General features: G+C 42.4%; 1 protein-coding gene across 6 annotated transcripts in view; it reads right to left on the bottom strand.

Annotated features, from left to right (window-relative positions):
- ppp1r12a (protein phosphatase 1, regulatory subunit 12A) overlaps positions 1-25,748 on the bottom strand; it is a 125,490-nt gene that overhangs the window by 49,404 nt on the left and 50,338 nt on the right. For all 6 annotated transcript variants that reach the window (XM_055650543.1, XM_055650545.1, XM_055650544.1 and 3 more), the window contains exons 4-10: positions 14,276-14,435; positions 13,655-13,799; positions 12,183-12,257; positions 9,668-9,756; positions 9,001-9,155; positions 7,233-7,360; positions 442-678 (exon numbers count right to left, since the gene is read on the bottom strand). In XM_055650543.1, the coding sequence (XP_055506518.1) occupies positions 442-678; positions 7,233-7,360; positions 9,001-9,155; positions 9,668-9,756; positions 12,183-12,257; positions 13,655-13,799; positions 14,276-14,435 (989 nt within the window). The remainder of the gene's footprint in view (positions 1-441; positions 679-7,232; positions 7,361-9,000; positions 9,156-9,667; positions 9,757-12,182; positions 12,258-13,654; positions 13,800-14,275; positions 14,436-25,748) is intronic.

Here is a 25,748-nt window from a genome sequence, read left to right as displayed (position 1 = left end):
CCACTGAGTTACTCCAGCTTTTTGTGTCTATCTTCAGTTTAAACCAGCATCTGCAGTTCCTTCCCATACAGTCTCTGAATAGTTTTGATCCAACATAACTTGGTCAATTTTGTGCCAAGTTTTGATAGGTGCCAACAGAATTTTTTTTTTACAGTAGGTGCAGGAGTAGGCCATTCGGTCCTTCGAGCCAGCACTGCCATCCAATGCGATCATGGTTGATCATCCATAATCAGTACCCCGTTCCTGTCTTCTCCCCATATCCCCAGACTCCACTATCTTTAAGAGCCCTATCAACCTCATTCTCATAGTATCCTCCTCACAGTTCACACTGCCACCCAGCTTTGTGCCATCTGCAAATTTGCTAATGTTACTTTGAATCCCTTCATCTAAATCATTGATGTATATTCTAAATAGCTGCGGTGTGTGCAGTTAGTAGTGTACCTTCTCTTTATTGTCGAGGGTGGACGTGAGTCGAGGGCTTGAGGCAGAACGCATCACCCCTGGGATGTCCCTCTCCTTCTGTGTCTCTTTGGAGGCACTGATCTCAGCCAACGCGCCATAACTTCCAGTCTTCCGAAGCCCTGACCGCCACAAAGCTGGAGGGGCATCTTTCTTTTCTTCCTCCTCTTTCCTTTTCTTGTCTTCTTCTTTTGAATACTTGATAAACGGAGTAGCAAACTGTAAATTGGGAACGCAAAAGTAATGTATTGAATCTCTCAGGATCTGGTTCTCAGCAAGACCACATGTAAAGGTCAGGGTTTGACAAAACAACAAATCAGCCTTTTTTTTTGTACTCGTACACCAAACCCGACAAGAATTTTAATCTTCAAGTTACAACATCACCTCCTGAAGATTTTCCAAATATGTAACATTATTAATAGACATTTTTCCAAAACACTCTTAACATACTGAGAAATCATGCAAGGTCAAGACCACATGAACAAATCTGCAAAGAAATTATGTTCAGATGATTAACAGAATTTCTAATTCAGCCATTTTCAATTCTGGAATAAGATTGTAGGAGAATTGGTCAAATTTACATTTTGGCTTTTGATACACCTTTACTTTGGGAATAATCAAACGACTTCCCTGAGAGTTGTTTCCGGATGCCACGATCAAACACTAGAAAATGGTCTATTTCTTTCACCAAGAAACCTTTATGCACTCAGTAAAAATGACAAACTGAAATCACCCAGCACCACAACCAGATGAGGAAAAAAATACATAAGACCTGATTGCAAAGTGTTTTATTAACTCAAAAGCTAATATTTAACTTCTCACAATGGTTAAAAATATAGGATACCAATTCCCCATTCTTCTGAAGGCAACAAATATTTTGATAGCTCTTACAAACTTGAAGGTTGTTCTTCACTTTCTGTGCACATCTAATGCAAGAACAAAATGGCAAACACCTGGCCTCTTAGACCTACCCCATCGTTCAATTTACTATAGACTTTGGAGATACATCGTGGCATCAGGCCCTTCAGCCAACCGAGTTTGCACCGACCAGCAATCATCCCGTACAATAGAACTATCCTACACTCCAGGGACAATTTACAATATTTACCAAAACCAAACTAACCGACAAACCTGTACATCTTTGGGATGTAGGAAGAAACCGAAGGAAATCCACGTGGTCACAGGGAGAAAGTACAAAATCCTTGCAGACAGCATCCATAGTCAAGATTTAACTTGGGTCTCTGGCACTATAAGGCAGCAACTCTGCTACTGCGCCACTGTGCTGCCCTAATTGATCATGGCTGATCTGCGTCCAACTTCATCTCTGCCAATTCCCTAATCTTTCAAAAAAATTCTCTTGAAATGCCTCCAATGATCTAGCCACTGCAACACCCCTGGGGCGGAGGACCTAGCGATTATTACTGTTAGTGCTCTCTGAGAACTTAATTCTAACTACTTGATGGGCTACAGCTACTGAAGAGCAATACCAAAACCTCCACCTTCCTGGAAACACATCCTTCTTCCTACTCAAGGAGTAACTTCAAATCTTTACCCGCCTTTCTGCCTTGAATTCTTTGAGAGATAGTTGAATAACTTATAATGGACTAAATCAGTTTGATTTCACCTGCTCTCAAATCAGAAATTTGCAAGGTATCAAGTAATATGACCCAGGAACTCCAGGATGGTCAGATAACATTAGTTTCCAAAATAGTGGTGGCATTTGTTCTGTGTGCAATACTGGGGGATGGAGTTTGAAAGCTTCTATTGTTAAACTACAATGTTTCCCTATTCTCTATATTTGTCCAGGAATAGTTCATGCACTGAGGCAGATTAAGACATTGCAACTAAACAATAGACATAAGGAACAAAGGTGCACACAAACCACACAAATTCTAGAATTTTGTTCTAGTATTCAGATATCAACACTACTGGTTTTAAAAGTAGTACATAGAAATGAGTGTCATCACAACATGCACAGTGAAACTGGATACTTCAGGTAAACGGGAACTTAACACAAAACACAAACCTCTGTGCACACAAGAGGCAGCTCACCATAACTTTTTCACCCTTTTGAGGCACAAGAACAATGCCAGTTTTACGCAAGCCCTGACGCCATGATGTCGGGTCTAATGGCTCCGTCACAGGCAAGACGGGAGAAATGGATTCATACTGAAGCCAATTAAAACAGAAAGCGCAATGAGAAAACTGCAAGGAGAAATGCTTAAGTGTGCACATGCCAAAAGTGCAACCATCAGGAAAGAGAAGTCAAGAATGTCTACACTCTATGTTAATAAAATGGCCTTGAGTCTTACCACCTTGATTAAATCAAACCCGAATCATAGTAAAAGGCACAATACAGTAATCAGACTCCACCTCTCAAGAGAGGTTCCTAAGTATGTAGAAACAAGGAACTGCAGATGCTGGTATACAAAAAAAGCACTAAGTGCTGGAGTAGCTCAGCAGGTCAGGCAGCATTTCCAACAAAAAAAAGACAGTGCTGGAGTAATTCAGCAGGTTACTTCAGCACTGTGTATATTTATCCTAAGTATGCATTATTTAAATATTTTAACACAATTAAACTGTCTACTTTATGTACAAGTGTTGGAGTCATGTTGTAGATGTCGAGTAAGATTAAACATATGTTTAGTTTAGTTTAGAAACAGTGTGGAAACAGGCTCTCGGCCCACTGAGTGTGCACTGACCAGCAATCACCCCGTACACTAACACCATCCTACACATACTAGGGACAATTTACAATTCACAGAAGCCAATTGACCTACAAGCCTGCACATATTTGGGATGTGGGAGTAATCCGAAGCATCGGGAGAAAATTCATGTGGTCACAGGGCGAAAATACAATCTCTATACAGACAGCACCCGTAGTCAGAATCAAACCCAGGTCTCTGGCACTGTAATGCAGCAATTCCACCGCTGCGCCACTATGCCACGATCACGTTGGGTAGATGTAGAATCAGTTGGGCTTGTCTGGAATACAAACGCACCTCTGTTAGCTTGCAGCCTGGTGCCTTGATCGGAAAGCTTTCATCTCAGTGTTGGGCTCCTTTCCCAGCAATTAACCGTACCATTAGTAGAGCTCAGTGGAACTATCCACTTTCATCAAGTAGGGCCAGAGTTTGCAGCCGCCACAATCACAATCACCAGTATAATGGGGGGGGGGGGGGGGGGGGGGGGGTGGGAATCTGACAACTTACGTCAGGCACGCAATTAAATGTAGATATTCACAACCTGCTCTTGTTGACCGTGCTCTGACATATGGCACATTGGGGCCAAATCTTTAAAAACCGTCAAGATCCTCAGGTAATCATATATAGTCTTCTTTGCTATAGACTTTGAGAATCGTAATTTATTGCGCATTAACCAAATTCTTCATAGTTTACCAGGCCCTAAATACTGCTTAGATACTGATAGATTGTCCTGAGGGGCAAATTTTGTATTTATGAATTGTCAATCTATCATAAGCATTAAAACTAAGTACTTTTCATTTCAACAATATAAAGTCAATAACAGCTTAATTAATCTCATTTTACACGCTTTGAAGCACTAAAATGAAAAAGATGCTTATTAATTTCTGGTTTGCTATGCAATTAATCTTGAAGTTACTGGCCCTTTGAGTCTGTTTGATGAAAACACTGGTGTGAGATACAAGATCTCCCACACCCACGGAATTACTAGTCTCGTCTGAAAAAAAATTAAATATATGTCAAAGAAATTTGGAGATCTTTGAGGGTACCTGTCTTACCACAGCACAAGAGGAGATCATCTTGTCCATACCTGCAATCCCATTAATCTCACATGTTTTAATTGCTTTGCATCTAGTATGTAATTCTCTCTCACATATATGCCCATCAATTCACATTTGATTATTTTCTGTCATTGATCGACATGAAAGAATTATTTATGGCGGCCAATTAACCAAGCAGTGAATCGTTGGAAAGCAAAAGGTAGCGAGGACATCTGGAAGAAACAGTCACAGAGAACATATGTAAACTTCACACAGGCAGAATCCAAGGTTAGGGTCATCACGCCACTAACTGTTGTATGACCAAGCTTCCTGTGTGTGAAAGCACCAACTAAAGGTGCTGGGAGTAGTTCTTCAGAAGGGTTTACATTGTGGCTTAACAGCTCAATTGGAACTCAGCATCTATCTTTCTCTTCTCTTTCAAATGTGTAGTCTTGTCATAACGTGCACACGGGAAAATAAATGCCAACTTAACGAATAACTTTGATGGGAAACCAGAATCCACAACACAAATCAGTTGCCTCTTCATTTCTCTTTACCCCTTACCTCGATTCTCTAATTACCACAGACAGATAGAAGTTTAGAATTTATCACACCTTGCTTGTTCATAAATGGAACAAATTATCAAGAGAGGAAAATCATTCTGGTATTCCTAATGAATGCAATATCCTTGCACTAATGTACAATTAGCAACCTTCACAAGCTCATTTAAACCGTAACGCCTTTGCCGTTGCAGCCCCTAGGCTGTGGAACAGCATCCCCTTTCCCATCAGAACTGCCCCCTCCATCGACTCTTTTAAGTCAAGACTAAAGACATCTATACTCCCAAGCCTTTCCTGACGTCCTCTGAGTGAGGGCTACATGTATATATGTATGCAGTCTGTTTTGTTGTGCTATTCTTATAACAAATGTAAAGCACTTTGGCCAACGAGAGTTGTTTTTTAAATGTGCTATATAAATAAATGTGACGACTTGACTTGACATAATCTTTATATTTCCCATCAGAGCAAAACACAAAGTGCTAGAAGAACTCAGCGGGTCAGGCAGCATCTGTGGAGGGAATGGATAGACATCTCAGGTCGGGATCTGTTGCGTCTCCATTTTAATATTTCAATCATTTCAGGAATCTGGATTACATGCAAGCAGATGAGATTCATTCAACTTGGTATATTGGCTGGCACGGACATAGTGAACCGAACGGCCTGCTCTGTGCTGTAGTGTTCTATGTTGTATCTCCCATTAGTAGTTGGAACCCATTGCCATTTCACATCAGCAAGAGAGCAAGTGTCTGAGCATGACTCCTAACTTTTTCGAATTTTCTGGCAACTTCACAAAAGCACATCCTTTCCAAATTCATTTAGACATTTGGATAGGCACCTAAATAGGATATGGACCTAGGCCAAGCCAACATGGTCAATGTATGGACTAAAAGGTCAATTTGGTGAGTTGTGAGGCCAATTCTGTGCCACAAAACTCTACATCCCTCTTCCTCAATACCGTAAGATATCAATCTGAAAAATGTACCTATTAACCTAGTGCAAATGTAACTGATTTGTAAAATAGAACCAGTCAATTCTAGAAAGTACTTCCTTTGATCTCAAATACAAAAAAAACATTTACAAGCAACAGATGCACCAAGAAAACGATTTCCACTTTCGCTTATACTTTATCTTTGATAGAGTAGATCGCTCAGCTCCAGAGTAGATGGCTCATTTTCACCCGATACAAAAAAAAATACCACCTCCCTCTTGCTCAGATAGCAAGGATGGCATGCATTATATCCCAAGAGATATCAGCCTGCTGGCTCTGCACGAGAATCGACTCAAAGAAGCTCTACAAATTTGACCAGGTTTCCACCTTCTTTTTGATGAGACGGATAAGGAAAATCTGCAGTTATTAAGCAGCATTCTCTACAAATGGAGATGTTCTGCACAGACTGGTGATGTCACTTGCCTCAAATGAGGGTCTCATCCCTAAAGCATATGTATATTAAAATGCCCTGTGTAGTTGAGTTTTATTGCTGCACACATAAAATGGAATACAGTTCTGTAGAAACTATCAGCATGCTTAATCCACAAAATAAATTCGCTCCAACATTCTATTTTGGAAATCAGTCTCCATTTGGACAATGTTTTAGTTATGTTGTCTGAAGATACACAGGTGTTTACATATTCGTCTTCACTAAAAACTCCGAAGGTCCTAACTTTTATTGTACATTAAGTGAATTGTAGATACTCAATTTCCTAAACAGGATTAACACTGGCTCCATAAGAGATCTTCAAAGAATCTAATTGCTTTAATGTGCAGCCCTCTGATCTGCCATTTCCTCTCTCTAACTTCGCCGATTGCAGCCAAGGCTTTATCTACTTTCAGAAGCAAGGTCACACAGTGCAGTTGTTTTACTTGGCAGAAAAAAACACGAGTTAATCCATGATCCAAATAGATGGCTCACTGAGAGAGAAATGCATTTTCCTGCGCAAGTCTTCAGCCCATCAAGTTTCACGTACAAAGAGCAATTTATTAAACATTGCATTAATTCATTCTGAAGAACATTCCAATAGTGACAGTCAAATGTTAAACACCTTTCTCCCAGATTTTCCTTTGGTTAATAAATTATTCATTTCGCATTCTCATCCCAAATATTTGTATCCACTGCAACGAGTACTTTCAAATCCCTTGAGGATTCTGACGATTTAAATTTACTTCCTCCATCCAATGCTGCACCCATTCTTTAACCAGGAAATAGTCGAGGCAGAGAACAATTTAATTATCAGCATGTCCATACTCTTCTGTACTCATTTGCACACAAAGTTCCTTAGGAGAGGACAGGAAATACAACTCATCTTTGACTGAGGTGGTGTCATTTGCTGTACTTTGCAATTACCAGGCTCTTTATTATTCCATCCTGCCCAGTAAATGTTTTTGTTATCAGATATATTAGTCATTCATTGATGCCCCGTGGATTAGTGCCCAAATCTAAGGCTGCGCACAATATACCATTGCTTTCCCATACCTTTTTCACTGGTGATGTTGGTGTAACTTGACTGGTGGGTACAGTGGAAGGGGCCACTGCTATTGTCTGTATACCTCCATTATTCACACGGTTCACAATATTTACAGTTGCTGTTGGTTTGGATTTTTCTGGGGGAGAAAAAAATTAACTCATTAATTACGATACTGAACAAACCCGGGGGAATAATTTACAAGTTTGCTGGGAGTATCATTTTCTTAACAGATTAGAGCACTTTGTAAAATTTAACACTAAAACCACTGCTTCTGCTTGACAAGTACAGAGGACACCAACTGAAATCACCATCTGGAGCAGAAATACAGAACATTGGCTGACTACAGGGGTTAGTCAATAATCTCCGCTCTACTGCTGCACCACTGTGCCGCCTCGTCTAGAATGAATAATCCCAGCAGTCTCACTCCATTTTCTGAATGACTGAACAGTTTGCACAAAACTGCTCCTTAATACCATTATTTAATATCATTGACTACCAGTTAATAAATCCGACAATGTGAAGGTAGGTGCAGAAAGAATCTGACTCATCTAACCATGGGAGAGGTTGCTTCAAAATATGCCAAATAAGTGTCCCTTTTTACCATTAATGAACCTTACTTTTAAAAAACTGTGCATCGGCAGTGGTGTGCCGCAAAGCTCAGTTTTGGGACCCCAGTTATTTATTATATATATTGACGATTTAGACAAAGGAATTAAATGTAACATCTCCAAGTTTGCGGGGTGGCAGTGTGAGCTGGGTGGCAGTGTGAGCTGCGAGGAGGATGCCATGAGGCTGCAGGGTGACTTGGATAGGTTGGGTGAGTGGGCAGATGCAGTATAATATGGATTAATGTGAGGTTATCCATGGCAAGAACAAGGTGGCAGATTATTATCTGAATAGTGTCAGATTAGGAAAAGGGGAGGTGCAACGAGACCTGGATGTCCTTGTACATCAGTAATTGAAAGTAAGCATGCAGGTGCAGCAGGCAGTGAAAAAAGCTAATGGCATGTTGGCCTTCATAGCGAGAGGATTTGAGTATAGGAGCAAGGAGGTCCTACTGCAGTTGTACAGGGCCCTGGTGAGACCACACCTGGAGCATTGTGAGGTTATGGTCTCCTAATTTGAGGAAGGAAATTCTTGCTATTGAGGGAGTGCAGCGTTGGTTCACCAGGTTAATTTCCGGGATGGTGGGACTGATATGATGAAAAAAATGGATCGATTGGGCTTATATTCACTGGAAATTAGAAGGATTTAGAGGGGATCTTACAGAAACACATACAATTCCTAAGGGATTGGACAGGCTAGATGAAGGAAAAATATTCCCGATGTCGGGGGAGTCCAGAATCAGGGGTCACAGTTTAAGAATAAGGGACAGGCCATTTAGGACTGAGATGAGGAAAAACATTTTCAGCCAGAGTTGTGAATCTGTGGAATTCTCTGCCACAGAAGGCAGAGGAGGCCAATTCACTGGATGTATTCAAGAGAGAGTTAGATGTAGCTCTTCAGGCTAACAGAATCAAGGGATATGGGGAGAAAGCAGAAAAGGGGTACTGATTTGGGATGATCAGCCACGATCATATTGAATGGCGGTGCTGGCTCCAAGGGGTAAATGGCCTACTCCTACACCTATTTTCTATGTTTCTATCTATGTTTAAAAAAAAGTCCACATGTTTTCAGCAACGATCTCAGAAAATACTGCAAATTTCTAAAAGATTTAATTATTTTAACAACCAGTAAATTGATCAAAAACAATGCAAAAGCTAGTGGAGAGGTTACCTGTCTCTGCTTCTGACTCAGAGTCTTCCTCTTCCTCTTCCTCACTGGAACAACTGGAGTCATCCTTCTTCCCCTCCTCTTCCTCACCCGCCTTCTCCTGTTCCAGGGGTTCTGTGGGACCTGTAATCTTCGGCTCATTCAGCAAGGTTTCTTTACTAGTGGAGCAGATAAGATGGAATAAAAATAAACTGCAGATTCTAGTTTTAACCAGAGATAGACACAAAGTGCTGGAGTAACTCAGCGGGTCAGGCAGCATCTCTGCAGAAAATGGATAGGTGATGTTTGAGGTCGGGGCGCTTATTCAGATTGATTATAGTGGGGGTGAACTGGAAGCAAGAAAAGACCAGGACGAATGATGCCCGCCCAGATTTGTCCTGGTCTTTTTTTGCTCTCACCCTCCCCACCCTCCTACAATCAGTGTGAAGAAGGGTCCCGACCCGAAACATCACCTATCCATTTTCCCCACAGATGCTGCCTAACCCGCTGAGTTGCCCCAGCACTTTGTGACTATCTCATGGTTTCTTTACTGTTAGATTAATTTGAACAAGGTTTAAACCAAATCATTTGAACTCTTAGCATTTCCATCACAATCTTGTTTGAAAGCAAATTCAGGCAACTACGTTTTACATCCAAACTGATGAAACTTAATTGCAGCATGTCTACTTACGTTTTGATGGGTTTTAATTGCTGAATATTTTCCATTGTTGCAGTTGTTTCGATCAATGGAGATTTGTTTGCTTGCTTCTCACTGATGAGCTGTGGGGACAAATGACATTAAAAACAAATGTAACCAGAGTTATATGAAGTGTTACATAAATTTAAAATAATTGAAAACCAAGTACACTGACCATGTGGAGAATTAAAAATAATCAAAATGTTTCCCATCATTGGAAGTAACAGGTATACCATATATAAATACAATCACGTCAATCTCAGGTACAATAGGTAGAGCAAAGGGGAGGGTACATTGCAGAATATAGTTCTCAGCATTGTAGTGCATCTGCTCCATAGACAAAGTCCAATGTCCACAATGGGGGCGAGGTAAATTGACCAGTACCTTATCTTATGGAAGGACCATTCAGGAGCCTGATAAGAGGGGAAGAAGCTGTTCCTGAGTCTGGTGGTTCATGCTATGAAGCCTCAGTACCTTCTGCCAGGCGAGAATAGGGAAGAGGAGAGATAAACTCCTCCCCAGGGCGGGATAAACTTATGTTGGCTGTTTTTTTCCGAGGCATCGTGAAGTGCAGATGAAGTAAATGGTGGGAAGTTTAGACTGTTTTAAGTAAATATTTCTACCCAGACACAAAACTACACTTCAAACAATAGACTATTCAAAGCCATGCTTGCTATTAAGTAATATCATATTCAGAAAAAGTACTTTTGATAAAAGTCATACCATGTCCTCCATAATGTTTGGGATGAAGACCTATAATTTATTTATTTGCCTCGGTACTCCACAATTTGAGATTTGTAAATTAAAAAAAAAAAAAATCACATGTGGTTAAAGAGCACATTGTCAGATTTTAATAAAGGCCATTTTTATACATTTTGGTTTCACTATGTAGAAATTACAGCAGTGTTTATACATAGTCCCCCCATTTCAGGGCACCATAAAGTTTGGGACACAGCAATGTCATGTAAATGAAAGTAGTCATGCTTAGTATTTTGTTGCATATCCTTTGCATGCAATGACTGCTTGAAATCTGCAATTCATGGACATCACCAGTTGCTGGGTGTCTTCTGTGGTGATGCTCTGACAGGCCTGTATTGCAGCCATCTTAAGCTTATGCTTGTTTTGGGGGCTAGTCCTTCGTTTTCTCTTCAGCATATAAAAGGCATGCGCAATTGGGTTCAAATCGGGTGATTGACTTGGCCACTCAAGAATTGACCATTTCCTAGCTTTGAAAAACTCCTTTGTTGCTTTAGCAGTGTGTTTGGGATCATTGTCTTGCTGTAGAATGAACCGCCGGCCAATGAGTTTTGAGGCATTTGTTTGAACTTGAACAGATGTGTCTATACACTTCAGAATTCATTACGCTACTACCATCAGCAGTTGTATCATCAATGAAGGTAAGTACCTTCAGCAGCCAAGCATGCCCAGGCCATAACACGCCCACCACTGTGTTTCACAGATGAGGTGGTATGCTTTGAAACTTGGGCAGTTACTTCTCTCCTCCATACTTTGCTCTGGCCATCATTCTGAGATAAGGTAATCTTCATCTCATCTGTCCACAAGACCTTTTTCCAGAACTGTGTTTGCTCTTTTAAGTACTTGTTGGCAAACTATAACCTGGCCATCCTATTTTTGCGGCTAACCAGTGGTTTGCATCTTTTATTGTAGCCTCTGTATTTCTGTTTGTGAAGTTTTCTGCAGATAGTGGTCATTGACAAATCCACACCCGACTCCTGAAGAGTGTTTCTATACTGTCAGACAGGTGTTTGGGGATTTTTCTTTATTATAGGGAGAATTCTTCTGTCATCAGTTGCGGAGGTCTTCCTCGGCCTGCCAGTTCCTTTGCGATTAGTAAGCACACCAGTGCTCTCTTTCTATTTAATGATGTTCCAAACAGTTGATTTTGGTAAGCCTACGGTTTGGCTGATGTCTCTAACAGTTTTATCCTTGTTACTCAGTCTCATGATGGCTTCTTTGACTTTCATTGGCACAACTTTGGTCCTCATGTTGATAAACAGCTATAAACATTTCCAAAGATGATGGAAAGATTGGAGGAAAGACTAGGTGCTGAGAGCTCTCTTATACCTGCATTAATGAGGCAATTAAACACACCTGAGCAATTACAAATACCCGTGAAGCCATGTGTCCCGAACATTATCGTGCCCTGAAATGTGGGGGACGATGTATAAACACAGCTGCAATTTCTACATGGTGAAAGCAAAATGTATAAAAATTGCCTTTAATAAATTCTGACAATGTGCACATGTGATTTTTTTCGATTAAAAACCACAAATTATGGAGTACAGGGGCAAATAAATAAATGATGGCTCTTTGTCCCAAACATTATGGAGGGCACTGTAAAAGAGCATGAATGCAGTTTAAAAGACATGCATACGTTTAGGTTTTATTGGTACATCATACAAAAAGTCATCACAGAAATGGCCCTTTGAACCACCAAGGCTGCACCAACAAGCTGAGTGAACATCTCTTGCACATGACAGAAACGTACCAAATTCTGTTTCTTTTGCAATTCTTCCAAGTATCCAAGAACGTCTTCATCGGCCACATCAAATGCTGTCTGACCCTGTGGATAAAATTCATACCTCAGAAGGAGTCACAAGTACCAAATATTAAAGAGTGTTTATGTTAATAAAACCAAAGGGCTTGAAAAAATAAAGCAACACGTCTGCAACTTTCCCCAAGTACACTTGCCGAGCAACTCAGAGGCTCTTATAGGCACAGGGGATAGATAAACAATTATTTTGTGAATGAATAACCGACTTTCAAGTCTAATATACAAAACCAAGCCTTGAAATTCTCAATAAATTATAACCCAAGCATCAATGACAGGGCAACTTGAGCTTGTGGCTGCTCGATTACCAAAAGTTGCAATTATTTCAAGGGAGCGTTCAAACTCCGCAAAGCAAGCAACCCCTTTTATGCCAGTACTCCCAAATACCTCCACTCTTTTCTTATCCAGATTTACAAACATATAAGCCTCTTGGAGAAAAATATTGAAACCCTTGCTGCCAAATTCCACATCTGAACTTTGAGAAGCCAATTTTAGCAGGCTATGAATTGTCTCATGCGACACTCAAAGACATGGTATGATGATCAAGATTGTAATTAGACAAAATATTTTTCTTGCATTGAGTCTCGTTATAATTTATAAACACTAACAACGAAAGAGACGAGAAACAAGCAGAATCAAAGTAAGGTGTAATGTTTCCCAACAGCTCGGTTTTAGAATATAATTCAAGTGAAACATCAAACATGAAATACAACAGTAATGATGGAATAAGTGATTACTGGAATTAATGCACTCATTATCTTTAAAGGCTGAGCCTACCGAGAGAAGGATAAATCATCTGCCGCAGCATAGTCTTACATCATGATAATGTAGAGACAAATGTGGTCTGTAATTACATGAGCCACATCCTTGTGCCCGGTACAAAATTTGAAAAGGGCCAAGATACTTTTTTTATACCAATCTGCCACAACACAGTGGTACAGCTGAGAGTGCTGCTGCTTCACAGTGCCAGAGACCCAGGTTCGATCCTGACCATGGGTGCTGTCTGTGCAAAGTTTGCACGTTCTCCCTGTGGCCATGTGTGATTCCTCCGGATGCTTCGGTTACCTCAAACCAGTACCGTGCAGGGAATGGATGAGAAAGTGGGATAATATAGAACTATTGTGAATGGGTGATAGTAGTCGGTGTGGACCCAGTTGGCCAAGGGATCTGTTTTGGTGCTGTATGTCTGATAAACTAAAAAGAAATATCCAAAGCTACTCTCAGTATCTCAAAGAAAATGAAGGCAGAAAATGCTCAAGGGTTTCCAAATGTTGGAATAAAGCCTGCTGGAAAGGCTTACATGTGGATGCATTCTTTTTTTTTCAGGATATAAACACATTAATTCATTAAATCCTTTAATTCCTATGATGTAAAAGCCAAACTAAAACTAAAATTAACATGTTACAAACCACTTTGTTGATCATCTCCATATCACAGAAGCTTTCTACGAGGATTCGGCAGGTTTCCTCTTTGCCCCAGTGCGCCGCAGCATGAAGGGGAGTCCAGCCATCATAATCCTTTATATTTACGTCATAACCTGCTTGGATGAGAAGTCTGTGGGAAGGGGAAATAAAGAGTCAGTTACATTAAAAAAAAAATTCCAGATGCAAAAGTTACTTTCTCACCACCTTAGGCTTTGGGAGCATGAATACAGGTCGTCCCAGTGTTATAGGGGATTTGCCTTCCTAGAAAACGGTCCACGACGCGACTTTGCACAATTCAAAGCTGCATCATCTGTGCACGTGTCAAGAAACTCGAGTTGAGGTAGTATTTATTTACGGAGACACATGGAACTGCAGATGCTGGTTTACAAAAAAGACACAAAGTGATGGGGTAACTCAGTAAGTCAGGCAGCATCTCTGGTGAACATGGACAGGCAAAGAATCTAACCTGAAACATCACCAGAGATGCTGCCTGACCCATTGGGCTACTTTAGCACTTCGTAGCATTAATTTACTGTTTTTTCACATAGATTTCGAGCACTTGAATTTTGGATTACAAATAAAAATGGAGTTGTTTTACATACGTACTTCAAGACTTCGGAGTAGCCTTTAGCTGCAGCTACATGAAGAGCAGTTCCCCCGGATTTTGGATGCCTGCTGTCATTTATTTGCCCACTATTTAGCCACTGCCTAGCATCACGGAGCATTATTCGTTCTTCTTCTTTCCGAGCTGCCTCTATATCCACACCTGAACAAAATTGGTTCAAAGATCAAGTTAAACCAAAAGACAGGTATGTTTCCACAGATTTTATATCCAACATTAAGCATCAGTACATTAACAAGAACACAAAATGCTGGAAGGACTTTAGTCAAGCAACATCTATAGAAAGAAAAAAAGTCTTTATATTTCAAAAATAAACAATATTCTCATTAATAAAAATGTCATCCAGTCTGGCCATTTGTGGTATCAAGTTAACAGTCTATTTACAAATCATCATCACCCACTTTAATGAATTCTGAAGTGTATAGACACATCCTATCTGCTCAAGTTCAAACAAATGCCTCAAAACTCATTGGCCGGCAGTTCATTCTACAGCAAGACAATGATCAGTCAGTCCCTTGCTCTACTTCCTGTACACCTGAAGGGATCCGACCCAAAACATAATCTGTCCTTTTTCTCCAGAGATGCTGCCTGACCGGTTGAGTTACTCCAGCATTTTGTGTCTATCTCCAACTTGATCTTTCAGTTTGCTGATGATACCACTTTTCTCAGCCTAATCTGCAAAAATGTTGAGATAAAGGACAGGAAACTGATTGAGGACTTACTATCATGATGTTAAGAAAACAACCTAACCCTTAATGTCAGCATAACAAAGCAGTGAGTTATTGACCAAAGTAAGTGAGGAGGGACCACAATCCTGTCCTAACCAATGGAGGTGCTGTCGAGAAGATCGACAGCTTCAAGGTCCTTGGGATCCACAATTCTGCTTGAACACATGGGGAAAAGGGGGTTAGAAGGCAGAGTTTCCGACTCATGTTTTTTTCTGCAGAATTTTCAAAAAGGTCTTTTCAATAGCTCTTTATTTTTATACAACAAACTAAAGATACTAAAGGCTGTATGCAACATGATTTAATGGAGTCTTTGAGTATCCTTGCAAAAATGTCATTAGAACATGCTTGCCAATTTCAATGACGTCCCTTGGTAGAACTGAGACTATTTTTATGAGAAAACGGTGTCTGATTACTGGAGGGAAGTCACATGGAAACAGATTTCTTTTCTGCAGCTTGAAAGTTTCCAAAATAGTTTAAGTGGTTCTCCAGTTCCCAATCAATATCACATTTTAACCAATTAGGCCAGCATAATGAATCAGTTCCCCAATTCATCTATCAATTTATACGTAATTAATGGTAATGAAACATGCGTTATAGTAGAACTATTTGTATTTGCTTCCTAAGGCATTTGAAAATATTCAGTACATAAACATTCTCTCAAAATACTCCAGGTGTGCTATAGAAAGTATTCTGATGGAATGCATCTCAGCCTGGTATAGCAACTGCTGATGTAATCTACTATAAAAGTACTAAAATCTATTATTGAAGGAGAATATCAGTGTCATTCTATAGGGTCATCGTAATCTTTATCAATATAGCAAAAGACTACCGATACAAACCAAAATCTTAGCTCAGAAAATGAGAAAATCCATCAAAAGCAGCAGCTGATGCTGAGCTACCACCTTCATTTGTTCCCTCAGTCACTCTCACAGCATCATCCTTGGGTTAGTGACACAACTTTCAGCCACGTCACAAAGCTGTGAATCCATGCTCGCACCAGGGACAGAACTGAAGCTGGCAAACAGAGCAATGATGGATGAAGCGTGCACTGTCCGGCCCATAATGGTATGACATGAAGATCATCTGCTTGCTGCAGTGAATGTGAACGATTTCTACACAATGGAATTTTTCCGAACAAGCTAGCCAACTTTACCTGTCAACCAGCATAACTTTAACATTCACCTCTTTCTTGTGGCAGGTTGGTTGCCACATTCCCTCTGTCACAACTTTGATGACACCACCTGGCAAGTTCACTAGTTCGAACCACACAATGAACCTTTTAATCTAATCTCAGTCTGCAAGAAAGACACCATTACTCACTTTGAAAAGAGCAAAAAAAAAGCCTGCAGCTCTCTGGGTAGTTAAGGAACATATACTTAGTGCCTTTACCATAGCTATAATTCAGATCAGTAATCTTAAATTAGGGAGCAAAGCTTGGCAGGGCAAATTTGATCTCAAGCACAAGATATTGAACCAAAGGTCAAAGAGCCCGATTTCAAAAGAAACAACACCATCTCAGAATTAGGTCAAGTTAAAAATTACCATATGCTTTATTTAACAAATCATTAACTTTTAAGAATCATACATTTACACTGAAAATATCCTAAAGAAGTGTCCATGCCAGCAGGAACACCGACTTATCATATATACCCTCCGGCACAGCATTCGTACCCGACCAGTTCTAACCTACAAAATTAAATTGTTGACAGCTCATCACAGAGAATATGAGGAAAGGAACATAAAAACCTTTCCAAAGGTCAGTGGAAATCATCATATATGGTTCAAGTTTCTCTTCATACCATTACTAGCGAACAGCATTCATGGCATTCAGCATTTAAGGCATTTGCTGCCAAGCCTCTGTACAGCCCCCCCCCCCCCCCCCCCCCCCCCCCCACCCCATCTCCAATTATTTTATTTACCCGTCTCTAAATCAAAATGGCAATAGCAAGAATCTTGATGGATTCATCCATGCAAGAGCATCCTTAAAAATATGACTGTTAATAAGCACGTTTGGAATACATATGATCAAATCTTTGGTGGATTAAGGGAAGGTATAATCAGAGACAAACATACCCTTCGGATATTTAAGTGCAGCATTCCTGTCTTATTATATTCATGGTTTCCTTTTAATTAAAACATTTGGGTTATCCTAGAGCATTAAAAAAATGAAAGAAGAGCCAGCAGAGGGCAGTATTGTATACTATACAGGTCTCAGGCACTATAACAATTTCATACCGCAAAATGCTAGTTACTAACACTAATTTAGAATAGTACAAATTTTTCAGTTTTTGACATTAAATCGGAAATTAAGACTCAAGAGTCATATTTCTTAAGCCATATTCGTTAAACACCTCTAATTGCTTAGAAGGCTTAAGAAGTTCAGCATATCCCCAACAACTTTCACCAACTTCAACAGATGCGCCGTAGAAAGCAGGAACGGGATACTGATTGTGAATGATCAGCCATGATCATATTGAATGGTGGTGCTGGCTCGAAAGGCCGAATGGCCCATTACTGCACCCATTGTCTATGTTTCTATGAAAACATTTTATCAGGATGCATTACAGCATGGTTTGGAAACAGTTCCATGCAGGATCGCAAGAAATTGAAGAAAATTGTGGACACAGCACAGTCCATCACACAAACCAACCTCTCTTCCATTGACTCCATTTATACCTCACGCTGCCTCGGCAAAGCCACCAGCATAATCAAGGACAGGTTGTACCCTGGCCACTCCCTCTTCTCCCCTCTCCCATCAGGCAAAAGGTATAGAAGTGTGAAAACGCACACCTCCAGATTCAGAGACAGTTGCTTCCCAGCTGTTATCAGGCAAATCCATGACAGTGCATTGCCATGAACAAAATGAAATTACAGGTGCACAACCTTTTATCCGGTGTTCCGGAAACCGAAAAACTCCGAAAACCGGCCATTTTTTCCAGGATGTCGTCTGCACACCAAAGCTCGCGTTTGGCGCCAAACTTGACCCGAAACGACCCACGGTCAACCCAGGTCTGTACTACTGTAGCGGCTGCCTCCTCCCCGGAGACCGGGGAGACACTTAAACATCTGTAAATCATTGCTTAAATGTTAGTCAGTTAGTTTGGAGGGCTTATGTGAAGGGGGGGGTTGAAGGGGTAAACTTTAATTCTTAGTCCCCTACTTGGTCGGAGAGACGGGGAGCGGTCAATGCCTTACCGGGTCGCCGTGCAGTAAGCTCCGCAGCGCTGTGGCCGGTGGGGCTGCGGGCGGCGCCGGTTGTAGCTCCGACCCCGGCAACTCTACCCCTGGCTGCGAGGCGCTCCAAATCCAGCGCGGCCCGCGGCCGGACGCCCCCCACCCCAGCTCCGCAAATGTTGGGAGTCGGCGGCGTCGCAGCGCTGGGATACCAGCGGGAAGCGGGCAATGCCTTACCGGGTCGCTGTGCGGTAAGCTCCAGGGCGTGGAGGCCGCCTTCTCCCAACGTTCGCGGAGCTGGGGTGGGGGGCATCCGGCCGCGGGCCGCGCTGGATTTGGAGCGCCTCGCAGCCAGGGGTAGAGTTGCCGGGGTCGGAGCTCCAACCGGCGCCGCCCGCGGCCGGACAGAGCCCCCAGCTCCGCGATGTTGGGAGTCGCCGACCAGGTAGGGGACTAAGAATTAAAGTTTCCCCCTTCACCCACCCACCACATAAAATCCCTCCAAACTAACTGACTAACATTTATGCAATGATTTACAATGATTCCCCGGTCTCCGGGGAGGAGGCAGCCGCTCCAGACTTTTCAAGCCGCCCGCGCTACCTACCTAATCTACGCTAAAAATCTTCCATTCGGAAATCCGAAAATGTCCGAAATCCGACAAGTGTCTGGTCCCAAGGCTTTCGGATAAAAGGTTGTGCACCTGTACCACAAAAAAGTTTCTATAATTCAATCCAAGTTATTGAAAATACTCTGGTCAACATTAGTTTCAGCCAGTCTCTGATTAATTAACTTGTACCTTGAGCAATGAAAACTACAGGTGCACAACCTTTTATCCGGTGTTCCAGAAACCGAAAAGCTCCGAAAACCGGCCATTTTTTCCAGATGTCGTCTGCGCACCAAAGCTCGCGTTTGGCGCCAAACTTGACCCAAAACGGCCACGGTCAACCCAGGTCTGTACTACTGTAGCGGCTGCCTCCTCCCTGGAGACCGGGAGACGCTTAAACATCTGTAAATGATTGCTTAAATGTTAGTCAGTTAGTTTGGAGGGCTTTTATGTGAAGGGGGGTGAAGGGGTAAACTTTAATTCTTAGTCCCCTACCTGGTCGGAGAGGCGGGGAGCGGTCAATGCCTTACCGGGTCGCCGTGCGGCAAGCTCCGGAGCGCTGTGGCCGCCGACACACAACATCGCGGAGCGTCGCTGGATTTGGAGCCGCGCAGCCAGGGGTAGAGTTGCCGGGGTTGGAGCTCCAACTGGCGCCGCCCGCGGCCGGACGGAGCCCCCAGCTCCGCGGCTCCAAATCCAGCGACGCTCCGCGATGTTGTGTGTCGGCGGCCACAGCGTTCCGGAGCTTGCCGCACGGCGACCCGGTAAGGCATTGCCCGCTCCCCGCTGGTATCCCAGCGCTGCGATGCCGCCGACTCCCGACATTCCCGGAGCTGGGACGTCCGACCGCGGGCGGCGCTGGATTTGGAGCGCCTCGCAGCCAGGGGTAGAGTTGCCGGGGTCGGAGCTCCAACCGGCGGCGCCCGCGGCCGGACGGAGCCCCCAGCTCCGCGAGGTTGGGAGTCGCCGACCAGGTAGGGGACTAAGAATTAAAGTTTCCCCCTTCACCCCGACTCCACCACCACCACATAAAATCCCTCCAAACTAACTGACTAACATTTATGCAATGATTCTCCCGGTCACCCGGGAGGAGGCAGCAGCTCCAGACTTTTCAAGCCGCCCGCGCTACCTACCTAATCTACGCTAAAAATCTTCCATTCTGAAATCCGAAAATGTCCGAAATCCGACAAGTGTCTGGTCCCAAGGCTTTCGGATAAAAGGTTGTGCACCTGTACCACCAATGACAACTTCATTTTAGATGCAGAGTACTTCCTATTCCCTTCTTGTTCTTACAATATTAATCTGCTGATCAATTCTAAGATTAGTTTAGTGACCAATTTAGAAATCAGGTGCAAAATTTACTACAGATGGCTACAGAACTACGGACAGCTTAGCCATTAGCTTGCTACTCGAAAGTCATCACAAGTTAAAATCCTAACATGGCAAGCTGTAAAATTGAATAGAATAAATCCAATGATTTGAACACTGGCACCAGGAAATCGATAAGGAAAATGAATAAATTATGCTGACATTCCTGTCTGGCTCAAAGGTGTCCATCATCGATAGCTATCTGGCCTTCCTGCACCTCAGTACCAACACTTCCCTGCATAAAACATGAGCGGACTCCAGTTGTCGTCAACGAAGGATAACCATCATGGTTTCATTGGGATCACCGATATTTTAATTCTACAGAGCAAAACAGAGCAGAATGAATTTTCACACAGGAATTCTGCACGCGGGTGACAAAGAAAAGGAATGCAGTTTAAAATGATTTCAGAAAGATTACACAAACAGGAAACAACTGTTTCTGATGGAAGAATGTGCTCTGGCAAAGGGAAAAGAGAGTGCATCATTTCTGGTACAGTGCAACATTAATCAAACAAGGGTTTTCATTAACAATCCTAAAAAGTGGCTGGGCCAAAAGGTCAGCTTCCAAAAAAGGTCGCGGTCCTTGAAAATATTGAAGAAGAGGGAGAATCCCACATTGTGTTGCAAAGGTGTCTTACAAATTTGGAGCTTTCTCAATGATATGCAAAAATTGCTGAGCATGATTTAGAAACAGCACCATCCAAAGCCACGACAAATTGCAGAGAATTTTGGATGCAGCCCAGAGTCATACAAGCCAACCTCCCTTCCAATGACTCCATCTTCACTTCACACTGCCTCAGCAAGGCCACCAGCATAATCAAGGAAGAGTCTCACCCTGGTCATTCCCACTTCAGGCAAGAGGTACAGAAATGAGGAAACACATACCTCCAGATTCAGGAACAGTCCCTTCCCAGCTGTTATTTGGCAACCAAACCATCTTATCAATAAATAGAGAGCAGTCCTGAGCTACCAACTACCTCATTGTAGGTATGTTACAAAACCTACCTGAATCGTGATTGAGCATCTGTCCCAGCCCCGTGTGTGTGATTTTGGCGCTGTTTAGAGGGGACGGGTTTAAAACGCGATTTTTACTAGGCTGTTGCAATCGAAAATGTTCAGCCTAGTAAATCATTAACGGAAAATCGCTGGAAGACCCCGTCGCAAAAGGTATTATTAATTTTTATGGCCTTGTATAATAGTTATAGTAGTTTAAAAATCACTCTCTAAACTCGCAACCTCTCGCAGCCCCAGGGTTTTATAAAGCAAACAATTAAAGGTATGTACCTTATTTTAACATTAAATGGGGCTTCTTAAGAACCCTGTGTATAAAGTTTTCTATAGCGAGTAGTTCATTTTGGGCTCTTTATATCCCGCAGTATTTTTCTGGGCATTTGAGGGCACAAATCCAGCGCAATGTGAACGTTCTAAACCAGCGCGTTCACAGGAACCCACTAGAAAGCCGATTTAAATTGACTTTAATTTACAGCAATTGAACACTAAATTCCTTTCATTTGGCCTATAAATTGATGTAAATGAGATTTTAAAAATCATTTTATTGTGAATAATTTGTGAATATTATTTGGACACTTGGGCTATTTAAAAATGTTAATCATTTATTAAGAAATGGATAGATGTTTAGATCTAGTAATTGAAGTTTGAAATTAGCTACAATTGGGTAACTAACTAATTATATGCTTTAATTTCAGGTCATCCAAGTAAGATTATTTTATATTTGTTTCAGAATGCTTCAATCTATGATAACTGAAAATTTCATTCAGTTCTCTTAATTTTTAAGAAGGTTATGGGCTTTTGACTGTCCACGATCACAGCTTTTTTGTTATGTCCATAGAAAATCAATAGGGAACAAGATGCTAATTTCCGAGTATGAAAATGGCCATAACTTTTTTATTACTTGAGATATGAAAGTGAATTAGGTGTCAAATTAAACTTATTGTTATGCTTTATCTGATGGGATAAATTGCAGACTTGATTTTTTAAATCTCAAAATTTTGTAACATTGCTACTGATCATTGGAGACCCTCAGATGATCTTTAATCAGACTTTACAGGACTTTATCTTGCACTATACATTATTCCATTTATCCTGTATCTGTATAATGTTGACGTCTTGAATATAATCATGTATAGTTTTCCCTACAACTGGATAGCACACAAAAAGCTTTTCACTGTGCCACGGTACACGAGACAATAAACAAAACTTAAAGAAATTGACTAGTTATCAATTCTGGAAAAGTTTTGGACTTACCCGAATCAAAATCAAGTTGTCTAATAGACAATGGACAATAGGTGCAGGAGTAGGCCATTCGACCCTTCGAGCCAGCACCGCCATGCAACGTGATCATGGCTGATCATCCCCAATCAGTACCCTGTTCCTGCCATCTCCCCATATCCCCTGACTCCACTATCTTTAAGAACCCTATCTAGCTCTCTCTTGAAAGTATCCAGAGAACCGGCCTCCACCGCCTTCTGAGGCAGAGAATTCCACAGACTAACAACGCTGTGTGAAAAAAAAGTGTTTCCTAAACTCCTTTCTAAATGGCTTACCCCTTATTCTTAAACTGTGGCCCTGGTTCTGGACTCCCCCAAAATCGGGAACACGTTTCCTGCCTCTAACATGTCCAAACCCTTAATAATCTTATATGCTTCAATAAGATCCCCTCTCATCCTTTTAAACTCCAGAGTATACAAGCCCAGCCGATCCATTCTCTCAGCATATGACAGTCCCATCATTCCGGGAATTAATCTTGTAAACCTACACTGCACTCCCTCAATAATGTGAATCGTGGAATGTTAACCTTTCTCCTCTCACTCGACAAAGGATAAAAATAGACTTAGAACAATTAGAGCAGCAATTGGAGTTTCAGTGTTGATTTTCTTTTATTTGCATAATGACCAAATTACCAATTCAAATATTTGAAAACAGCTCAACTTAAATGGCATTTGGACAGTTTCTTGGGTAAGAAAGGCATAGCAAGGTGCAGGCCCAATGTGGGTAAATATGATTGCTGTTGCAAGACTTCACTGTCGTCACGGACGAGGTGGGCCAAAAGGACCGTTGCTGTGCTGTACGAACTTTTATAGACCCTCAATGAATCATGATGATTCTATTTAGTAAAATTCAATTGGACACCATGGACACAATTCATCGCCAAATGTTGTCACAACATGAAGAACAGGTAAACAGAAAAACACAAGCACTATCTATCCTTCTGAAAGGCACCACCCAGCCATTGCAAAATGTATGTGTTGGGAGGAACTGCAGACGCTGGTTTATACCCAAGTTAAACACAAAATGCTGGAGTAACTCAGCGGGTCAGGCAGCAGCTCTGGAGAAAAGGAATAGGTGATGTTTCGGGTCGGAGCTCTTCCTACTTCGTCTGAAGAAGGGTTCCAACTCAAAATGTCACATATTATTTTTCTCCAAAGATGTTGCCTGACCCCCACTGAGTTCCTCCAGCACTTTGTGTCTACCATTGCACAATTTTAAAAGGCTCTGTGACTTGAGGCGGGTCAACAACACCCCTAGCTCGCCGGCTAACAACAACATTGTTAGCGCGCTGGCTAACGAGGCTCGAGTGAGGCCCACCGCCGGGGATGTGCACACATTCTCGGTGTCCAAGCACGACGTGAGGAGGGCTCTGACGCGTGTTAACACGAGGAAAGCTGTAGGCACAGGTGGTATATCTGGGCGTGTGCTAAAGTCTTGTGCTAATCAGCTAGCACCAGTGTTCACCACTATATTCAACCTCTCCCTGCCCAAGTCCGTTGTCCCTGCCTGCTTCAAAAGATCCACCATTGTACCAGTGTCTAAGAATGCCTCTCCAGCCTGCTTGAATGACTACCGACCGGTGGCCCTCACCTCAGTGGTCATTAAATGCTTCGAGAGGCTGATCTACTACTACATCTGCGCCTTCCTCCCTCGCACCATGGATCCGCTGCAGTTCATATACCGTCCAAACAGATCCACGGATGATGAGGTCTCCCAGGTTTTGCGCACCACGCTCTCCCATCTTGACAGCCAGGAGGGCGGTAATGTGATGATGCTGTTCATTGACTTCAGTTCAGCTTTCAACACCATAATCCCCACCAGACTTGATAAGCTGCTGGAACTGGGACTGAACACCCCCCTGTGTGCCTGGATCCAGGACTTTTTGACCACCGGACCCCAGGTGGTCAAGATGGGGAGACATACCTCCAGCCTCCTCACCCTGAATACAGGATCCCCCCAGGGTTGCGTCCTCAGCCCCCTACTGTACTCGCTGTACACACATGACTATGTGGCCAGGTTCAGCTCCAACTCCATCATCAAGTGGTGGTGGGCCTGATCTCCAATAACGATGAGAAGCCCTACCTGGAGGAGGTGGCTGACCTGGCCGTCTGGTGTCAGATCAATAACCTCCTCTTGAATGTCACTAAAACTAAGGAGCGGATTGTGGACTTTAGAAGGGGGACAACAACTGAGGACGTAGATGCCACTGGGGATAAATGGGACTACTGTGGATAGGATGAGCAGCTTTAAATACCTGGGAGTCCAAATCACAGGGGATCTGACATGGACAGCACAAACTGGTGAGAAAGGCAAGGCAGCGCTTTTACCACCTCAGGCAGCTGAGGAAATTCAGAGTCTCTCTGAGAATCCTTCAATCCTGCAGTAGAAAGTATCCTCACCAGAAACATCTCGATCTGGTTTGGCAACAGTTCTGCCCAGGACAGGAAGGCTCTGCAGAGAGTAGTGCGTTCAGCCAAACGCACCATGGGAACTACACTCCCCCCCCCCACTGCAGGACCTATACACCAGGAGGTGCAGATCCAGAGCCAACAAGATCATGAAGGACCCCTACCACCCCAGCAACGGACTGTTCCAGCTGCTACGGTCAGACAAGCGCCTCTGTTGTTACGCTGCGAAAACAGAGAGGATGAGACGGAGTTTCTTCCCACAGGCCATCAGGACTGTAAACTCTGATCTCACCGGGGTGTAATTATTGTGTCTTTTTTTTTAAATGTAAATACTCGTCCTGTTCTATTCAGTTGTTCTTTTGTATTGCACAATCCAGGAGGCATTGCCACTCATTTCACTGTACATCTCGTATGTGTACGTGACAAATAAAGTTGACTTGACTTATGACACGAAATGAATAAATGTGTTAGTCAAAATTAAACGGCGAATCTGGGTCAAATTTTGCCACGCCCAAAGCTGATTTTTGTGGTCGAGGGAAAAGATTTTTTTGTTGTTATAATGTTGATTGATGCAGAAATGAAAACCTCCAGTAACTGGGATTGCTTTCAATCGAACATAGTTAAAGGAGAAGTTGATTGAAATTACGATGGATAGGCAGAAATATGTAATTAACTGGGGCCAAGTAACAGGCATTGTGAAAGAAAAGTTTTGATATTCAAAGACAAGAGATTCAGTACTTTGCTCCAAGTGATGCCTTTTTTGGAGAGTAACCAATGGCAAGCTCATTTTCCAGAGTTACGCATTGCCCGAAGCAGGGAGGTCTGAAGAAGGGTCTCGACCCGAAACATCACCCATTCTTTCTCTCCAGAGATGGTGCCTGTCCCG

Source organism: Leucoraja erinacea, chromosome 19 (assembly GCF_028641065.1).
Source record: "Leucoraja erinacea ecotype New England chromosome 19, Leri_hhj_1, whole genome shotgun sequence".
Lineage (NCBI taxonomy): Eukaryota > Metazoa > Chordata > Chondrichthyes > Rajiformes > Rajidae > Leucoraja > Leucoraja erinaceus.
The sequence above is the reverse complement of the archived record's forward strand: the minus strand, read 5'-3'. Positions and strand labels throughout refer to the sequence as shown.